At 58.0% G+C, this 8,733-nt stretch overlaps 1 protein-coding gene across 3 annotated transcripts in view; it reads right to left on the reverse strand.

The window, feature by feature from the left end:
• Nucleotides 1–1,210: 1,210 nt before the first annotated feature.
• Nucleotides 1,211–8,733, reverse strand: part of PMEPA1 (prostate transmembrane protein, androgen induced 1) — a 51,674-nt gene continuing 44,151 nt past the window's right edge. For 2 of the 3 annotated variants that reach the window (XM_059407291.1, XM_059407293.1), the window contains exons 2-4: nucleotides 8,404–8,558; nucleotides 3,483–3,536; nucleotides 1,211–3,021 (exon numbers count right to left, since the gene is read on the reverse strand). In XM_059407291.1, coding sequence (XP_059263274.1) covers nucleotides 2,473–3,021; nucleotides 3,483–3,536; nucleotides 8,404–8,558 — 758 coding nt within the window. In that variant the 3' untranslated portion in view covers nucleotides 1,211–2,472. The remainder of the gene's footprint in view (nucleotides 3,022–3,482; nucleotides 3,537–8,403; nucleotides 8,559–8,733) is intronic. The other variant, XM_059407292.1, reaches the window with a different exon arrangement.

Genomic DNA, 8,733 nt, shown 5'->3' on the forward strand with positions numbered 1-8,733 from the left:
CAGGATTCAGAGTTTGGCTCAAGAGGACCTCGGGAACACTTGGGGCTGCCGCTGCCCGCACAACCGAGAGCCACTTCTGGGCTGACAACTCCCCTGGGAGTCAAACACAGTATTGGACGAGAGGGTGGAGGGCAGGAACAGGATGGCCCGACGGAGCCAGGCACATCCCCCGTGGAGAGCAGGCGGGGCGGGACACAAGAGGACAACGGGGACATTTGAGAAGCAGCAGCAACCCTTTGTTGACCTCGAGTGGGAAGGCCAGTCCCTGGGTGATCGGGTCACTGCCCAGGGATGCCCCCAACTGGTGGCAAGAGAGCCCTGCTTCCTCATTAAGGCACTAGGCAGACTCTTCACATAAAGGAAAGATACAGTTTTTAAAAAGTTTTTCTATAAATGTGTCCCTGTACCTTTTAGGACAAATTATACCGATTTCTCTGCACGACTTCTGAAAACAATCCCCTTTGAGAAGCCAAGTTTAGGCTGAAGACCCCCACGGAGAGGCAGGTTTCATTGTCAAAGTATAAGAACTTTCTGCCAAGCTGGTCAACAGACGCTCAGACTCTCCGTGTTTATCTGCTGGTCACCATGTTTCTGAAAATGTATATATAAATAGAGTTCAAAGGGTCAGAACTTCAAAAACGGTTCTCAGGGTTTTTAAGTCATAAAAAAGTTGCTTAAAAACAAGAGTTATTGCCCTTAAGCCTCCTCTGATGTTAGTCCGCTAGTTCGCAGTCTGCCAAAATGAAAAGACAGCTAGCTCTGTGCTGTCTTTCGAAAGGGGTTGGACGGGGTGCTGCTCTTCCATTTGGGGGGAGGGTCACCCCATGGACTGTGAACAAGTCCTCAGTGCGAGGAAGGGGCTGAAGCTCCAGCCACTGTCCCCGGTAGATCCCAAGCCCCAACCCCCCAATCCACCGTCCCGCCTGTCACCACCGCACACACACGTGTGCCGACTCACGCGTCCTCACCAGCACACCGTCACCAAGGGGTCCTGCCACACCGAAATCTACTCAGTAAAATCCTGGTATCTGCTAGAGAGGCTATGAAAACACAGATAGATAAACACAGCAAACGTGATTGTTTCCACGGGGAGAGGGGATGAAAATGCAGGAGAGCAGAAGGTCAAGAATTCTGCTTTGAAAACATAAAGCACAGGTTTGACTGTTTGCTTTCTGTTCACCCTTTTTCATGTCCCGGGAGAAATCCGGGCATGTTGCTTTCTCACCTCTGGTGTCCCGTTTGGTGGCCGTTGAGTGAGAATGGCTACGTAAAAAGAAAGACGGGGATGAGGTCAAGTTCCTAATACTTTGGGCCTTTCTGATGAGCCAGGGGCGGGGGGCGCTCCACCGACCTCAGCGGAAAAATCCTGGAGCCAACCCGATCACCCCAAAGAACTCCACGCAAAGCAGCCACCTGAGCCCCTCTTGGAGCTGGAGAGGGGCACCTTAGCCCCTTCCCGGGGTGGGGTGGAGGTGGGGCTTCATGCTGAAAGAAACAGGAAGAAAAACTAAATTCTTCAGTAAGTTTATTTTCATCTCAGGAAATGCAAAGCCACCACCTGGAATTTGGTGCCGAAGAGTCACTTCCCTATCTCATCTGCCATCCGAAGGCTGTTCTGGACCGGAGGGGGACATCAGGTCTCCTCCGATGGGGGAATGTATAACGAGGTAATAACCTATCGCTAGCCAGAAGCTTCCACGTCACAGGAAAGCGGCCCCCTCTGGAAGCTTCTCCAAACTCCGTGTAGAGCCCGCCCTCTGCCTGACGTAGACTGTGAAATTTTGACATTTCTCCCTTAAAAGTCTCGACAGACATGATAGAAGTTTCCATCAAACAAGCACTGACATATTTATATTAAAAAATAGTGCAAAAGCTCAACATTTATATAAATAACTCTAAACCCCTGCTTTGTACTTTTTTTTTCTTTACAAGGTAATACACGCTTTCTGAGTTGGCACTCCAAAATTGCCATTTTTTTCCTCTTCTAGTTCAGAAAACAACTTTTTTTTTTAATAGGCCTCTTCTAATACAAAAATACTCCTGCCCTCACAATACAGTTTCTTTTATTTTATATATATTTATATATATAATATTGCAGATCTTTAAACAAAGGTTTTGTGCAAATATGTCTTTAAAGTTAAGTGAAATCATCATAAACAAAAGAAAAGAAGCATTCACGCACGCAGCTCAACTAGAAACATAAAAGACTAGGGTAGATTTTGTGGGTTTTTTTTTTTCTCTTTTGCCTTCAAGACACAGCTCAACGAAGAAACGTGGGTTTTTTGCAAGCTTTCTTAGCTTGTGCATTCAGACCAGACAGAACAGGTAAATATTTATACACAGAGGGGGGGGGTGGGGAGGATGGTGACGCGCCGAACGTTGTGGTGCCGCCCAGTCCTCCTCTGTCTTCTCGTCTAAGAGGTGCGGAGTGTTTCGCCTTTTACCTCCTTCTGCCCCGGCCCCCCGGGACTCCTAGAGAGGGTGCCCTTTCTGTTTCTCCTTCTCTTGGCTCCAGGCAGCTGTGCTCTCCAGGGGAGCGATGTGCGCGTGGTGCAGCCGCGTTCCCTCCAGCAAGGAGGGCGACCCACTGCTCTGCTGGTGCTGGAAGGCAGGAGACCCAGGGTAATGCCCGATGACCTCGCTGTAGGTGGGGGGTGGCCCCTCCATGCGCCCGCCGCCCCCATAGCATGTGGCGCTGATGCCCGAGTTACTGCTGGGGGGGCAGGGGCCGCCCAACATGGCACTGTCCATCAGGTCGCTGTCGAAGATGGTTCTGTTCGGGGGTGCGCGCACCGACTCCCGGTTTAGCTCCAGCTGCTGCTCGGGGTCCCGCAACTGGAGGGTGCAGGGGCCCTGGTAGGGCGGGGGCTCCTCCCCATCCGACAGAGAGATGGTGGGTGGCAGGTCGATCTCGTGCTGCAGGTAGGGGTACGTGGGCTGGAAGCGGTGGAAGCGGTCCCGCTGGGTGAAGGGGGGCACGGCCAGACGGTCAGTGGGCCTTGGAGGGGCATAGACCTGCGGCTGGAGGGGGCAGAGCAGAGTGAGGGCCCCACAGAAGCAGGACCCGAGGCGGGGGTGGGGTGGGGGTGGAGGTGGGGTTTCGGGCCGCCGGACTCTCTGCTCTCTGCGGGAGGGAGAATCGGCAGCAGTGGGCTCCGCCAAGCGGGGAGTCCAGCCCTGGCTTGCCGCTAGGGAGCCCCGGCTAGGAACACCACCGCTGAGCTGAAACTGGGGCAACTTTTGCCCTCCGCGTTGCAGACACCCCGGGCGGCTCCCTGGGGGCAGGGCGCAGGTAACATCCTCCTGCAAAGGATCCCAGCAGCCAAGGACAGTTCTTCAGAGAAGGGCACAGGTGTGAGCCCAGCAGCCACAGGAGGCACCTCTGGCTTGGAAAGGGGACCCCGGGGGCAGATGGCCTCAGGCATCCACTACAGCACCTACACTACAGCAGGGAGGGGACCGGAGGCGGCGCAGGATCTCACCTCTGGGATTCCGTTGCCCGACACTGTGCTCTCTGAGGGCCAGAGGCATCCTTCCTGTGTGGAGAGGAGAGGAGCAGGGTTAGTGGGAGGAACAGAGGAAGGCGCCAAAGGGTTAACTGGCTTTGACCCTGAGGTCTTCTGTTTGCCATCAGAGCTGGCAGCCAACCACTACTTTCCATCCCCACCTGTCCAACCGTCCACCCTGGCCTGGTCCCCCACCATGTCTCAGACAGGACCACAACGGCCGCACTGTTCTCCACACTGTCCCCTGAAAATTCAGCCCCCCACCCACACTTTCCAGAACAGACGTTTGATTTGTGGGCCCCTCCTCAAAACCCTCCAGGAGCTCCCTCTGCACCTTCAAGTGGGTCCACATGAGCTCGTGAAGTGGCTGATGAGGAAGCCTGGCGTGATCTAGCCCTCCTGTAACCTGGCCCACGGGCTCACGGTGCGACCCTGGCAAGTTACTTAACTTCCAGAACTTTCTCAAGGTAGAATATGCCTGGAGTGCACGTAGCACTCTGTGAGTTTATGGAAGTGCTGGGGGCCATGCGGACATGCTCTCCAGCTCCCTGCTATGCACGCCCCCGAGGGCCTTCGCACCGGGCCACCCTGCTGCCCGGCCAGCCCCGCAGACTTCCCCTGACACGACTGTTTAAAGCGCCCTCCCCCAGTAACAACCCTGCCGTGGGCTAACTTCCTTCCCAGCAGCTCTCCTATCTGTAATCAACTTGTCTCTGTATTTATTTCTCTCTTTTCAGTCCCCACCTGTGTATCAGGAGTCCTGTTCACAGGTGAAGAAATATGGACAAAGCTGGTTAATGAGACAAGCCAAGTGCCCTCACGTGCCTGCTCTGCCCCCAAATGACTCCATCCATCAGCCAAGATGGAATGCGTCAGGACCACTGCGCCAGGCCTCGTGAAGCTTGCTACACGGGCTCGGGGTGGGGGGCATGCTGGCACACCACGTGGATTTCAGGCCTTGGGGAGAGCCCCAAGGGTCAGGGAAGAAGGACCCCCAAGCCAGGATTAGTTTGTCTGACAGGGAAGCCCAGACAGTTATGTGGTGACAGATCGCCCTGGTCCCAGGGGGGTGGGGGGGGATGTCTTCTTTAAATTTCACAGCTTTCCACAGATGTTAACAGATACGTTAACATCCTCTAAGTACGTCCTCTAAGTACGCAATTTGGTTAAGTTTTGGCATGGGTCTACACCAGAGATCCATCGCTCCAATCAAAATAACGTATCACCCTAAAAATTTCCTTGGGGGCCTGTTTTCTTGAGAGTTCCCAGGTAAGACATTCTCACCTACAGTGTGGGGCCCAAAGGTGAATGAGGGGTGTGTGGGGCGCACGGGTTGCCCAGAGAACGGCAGTTACCTAAACGGCCACTGGGGGGCTCTGGGGCTCTCAGTGCTGTCCTGCCAGTAAAGCATGCACTTAACCCCATGAAGACTCACAGGAGTCTAGTCCGTTCCAGTGCTAGGACGTAGCAAGCAGACATGCAACCTCGCTGCTCAGGTGCTCATCGAAGGCCCTTCATTACCGGTATTAGTAATGTTTCAATCGCTGCCCTGGTGCCGGACACTGCACTAAGCACTCTTTAAAGCACCATCTCATTTCTCCCAAGAAACCCCCAAGGCAGGCTGAGGTCGGTTGGCTGAGAGCTGAATGGGCCCAGCCAGTAAGAGGCAGTGCTGGGATTCAAACCCTCACCTGCCTGCCTCCTGACCCACTCGGGCTCAGGCTGGTCCTGGCAGGCTCCCGTAGCCCCCAGTCGGGCCACTGGCACAGTCCATGTGTGGACCAGGAAGCAGATGGGGCCATCCGCCTGCTCCTCAGCAGGGTCAGGAGCCCTGGGGTGGGACGCACGCAGCCAAGGCCAGCTTGGACGGACTGTGACCCAGATACACTCCTGCCCACGAGTCCCTCTGTCCCAGGGTCTGCGTGATGTGGCCAAGAACCCCTTCCCACCACAGCCCCCACTCCCAGCCCTAACAGAGCAGCTATCTACCTGGCACACAGGAGGCTTAAGAAAACACCAATGGAGGCCCAAGGAGCCCCACTGTAGAGCTCTGAACCATCCACCAGCCTCATCACACTTCCTCCTCCAGGGAGCCCTCCAGGAACCACCCACTGCCGCCCTGCCTCCCAGACTCTCATGGTGTCTCAGCTCCTGCATGGGCCTGGCCCGCTGTATAGTAATCCAATGTCCAGCTGGCTGCCCGCGACCCGATTTAGAAGCCTTGTGTGCACAGAAGCCATGTGGGAAGCGGGAGACCCATGCCAGGGCTATTTGGGGACAAAGAGAACAGAGGGTTACCCCATCCAAGGCCCTGACTCAGCCTCCAGTCCGAATCCATCCCTGCCCCACGCTGAGCAGGCCCCACACACGAACTGTCTTCCCAGAGCGCTACTGGTGAAGCGGTCATTGCTGCTCAAGATGCATAAGCTTTGGGGGAATAATTAAAGCTGCGAAGGTGAGGAGAAGGTGAGGAAATCACCTTTCATGTTTGAAAGCAAAGCTCAGGGACCCCGGAGCAGCTCAGAGACTTCCTGGGTGGGGCTTGGCGGCACCTGGGTACCTGCTTCCCTGAGTCCAGGTGAAACGGGGCATTCCCCTCCCCCACCAACCCCAGGACAAGCCCCTTTGGGCCCAGCTTCTGCGCCACCGTGGTGGCAAGATCACCGTTACACAGTCGAGTGTGGCCTCCCGCGGCACAGCATCGGGTGGGGGAGTGACATTCTAGGCCCAATGGCGTACCTGCACCCGAGCCTCAGTCTCTGACAGATGAAAAAATGGGGACACCCTGAAAAGGAACCGAAGCAGGACAGTCATGCTGGGGACAGGAGGGCCCCAGGTCTGGGTCTCTGTGGGAGGTCACAGGGCCCTGAGACTCCTCTGATGCACCCTGTCTGGCAGGGGGTCCCCAAGGGAGCTGCCACACTTACTTCAGGCCTAACGAGGCTCCGTGTTTACCCAGCCGGGCATCCCCACGGGCCCCTGCAGGTGGCTGGGTAGGTGGGGGAGGGGACTCTCCTTTGGCTCCAGGTGTCCGGGAACCAGGGCTGGAACCGGAACCCCCGTCTGGGCAGCAGGTGCCGCTCCCAAGACTGTCTCCCCGGCCCGGCGGCAGGCAGGATCCCTCGCACTGGAACTTGTGCCATCCCCCCAGTCCTCCGGGCGAGCACTGTCCTCCCTGTGACCACACACCTGGGGGAGGCCGCAGAAAGTCTAAGTGCACCCGTCTGAAGGGCTGAGGCTCGGGGTGGGGCGCAGGAGGCCCACCCTGGGTGTGAGCCACCCAGCGAGATCTTATTGGCTCCCAATATCCCCCTTGCGCTAGCATCTGAGGCAGAACGGAGCGGCCCAGGCTGTGCACGCTGCTGCTCACAAGCTGCCGGGCTTCGGGCAGACGTGCCCACCTGTCTGGGCCCCGGTCTCCCCGCCACAGGGTGGGGTTTCCGGGCTGCTGGGAGCCGGGAGGCCCCGGGTGCGTGCGGGAACAGCAGGTGGTGCCCTCACTCGGGCAACAGCCACCGCCAACAAACACAGGTGAGCCCTGGCCTTGGGAGTGACAGATTCCTTCAGAGAAGCGGCACCAAGTGCCCTCCATGTCCCCATCGGGGAGAGGGGGACAAGCAGAAGCTCCGGGCCTGATGCACCACAGCCGCAGCCTGCTGCAGGCAGAGATGCCCGAGCCTCCTGAGGTCCCGGTTCAGGCCCAGACTCTGAGCCCCGCCACCTGTCCCCACAGGCTGGGAGATGGGGTCGGGCCCACAGCCCCAGCCCCCCATGTGCCACCTTCTTCTCTCTGCAAGTCCCAGCCTGCCCTTCTGACAGCCCCCTGCTGCCAGCTGGGGAATCACGCATCGCCCGTGTGGGGGCAGAAAGCCCTTGGGGGTCAACTCTGCACCTGCACCGGCCCACCTGCTGAATGATGGGGGGAGGTGGGGCACAGGTCAGCCCCAAGGGCACAGGGTGTGAGGGGCCCCGGCACTCCCAGCGGCAGAAAGCCAAGTTCCCACCCGGCCGGGCCTCTACTTTGTGCTCTCGAGGTGATAACTCTGGGGCTTCCAGGATGCCCAATGAAGCTCGAAATTCTGGTAACACGTCAAAATGCAGGATTACGTTGAAAGGTCCCCTTTCCAGCACAGCGCCTGTCCTCCCCTGCCTGCACCCAACCACCATCACTTCCTCCTTCGGAGCTCGGCCTGAGGGGCTCATCCTGGCCAAACACGCACTCTGGCATTCTTGGGGACAGTCACTTTGGTTCCCTTCAGAACCTTCGATATTGTCTGCTTCTGTCTGTCTGGATCTGGCCCTAGGTGGCTTGGTCACAGCCTTTCCTGCCAGCGTCTGCGAGACTTCTAGGCCCTCTGCTCTGTAAGCATCTGTCCAGTGATACACGAATGGACGGGCAGGTGCTGGACGGACGGCCAAGTGACTGAGTGAAGGGAAGTGCCTGCCCGCGGCCAGCAGTGCCCGGTCGCTGACTCCGTGCTAAGCCCCGAGTCACCCAGCGAGTGACAGAGTCGTCCGTCTCTCTCACAGTGAATGGCAACGGATGCCCCACTTCACGGACTGGGGACTGGTCCGAGGGCACACGGCCGGGCCCAGTGGAGCTAGGAAGGAAGGGAAGGTTGCATCGAAACACCGTGAGCCCCCTGCCCAGATGCCTGCAGGGTGTGGAAGGGAAGGGCCGAGGCTGCAGGGCTGTGGGCTGATGTCCCACAGCGCCCGGACCCCGAACGGCCTCGTCCATCATCTGCCCAGCAGCTTCCCCTGCAGCCGCCAATGGCCGTTCTGCTGTTCCCGCGAACACCCCGACCCGGGACCCAGGATCCCGGGGCACTGCCCTGAGGGGCATCCCGCTGGCCCTGGGAGCTCAGGGTGCGGACGGGAGGGGCCGGGCACTTACCGACGAGAGGGCATCTTCTCTTCTCCGGCCCTGGCTGTGGCGGCCAATGAAGGAGCGCGCAGACAGCTTGTAGTGGCTCAGCAAGCATGTGATCACCACGACCATCACCATCACCACCACCACGATGATGGTGATCTCCACGAACTCCAGCTCTGCTGCAAGACGGGGGGACACGTGAGCCTCGGGGGACCCCAACGCGGCCACCGGCGCAGGGCCCAGCCCTTCAGAACGTTCACTCATCCCAACACGCACACCCCAACACTCCCAACACCCACACGGACACACGCACACCCCAACACTCCCAACACCCACACGGACACACGCACACCC

The sequence above is a fragment of the Mustela nigripes genome, chromosome 7, assembly GCF_022355385.1.
Source record: "Mustela nigripes isolate SB6536 chromosome 7, MUSNIG.SB6536, whole genome shotgun sequence".
Classification (NCBI taxonomy): Eukaryota; Metazoa; Chordata; class Mammalia; order Carnivora; family Mustelidae; genus Mustela; species Mustela nigripes.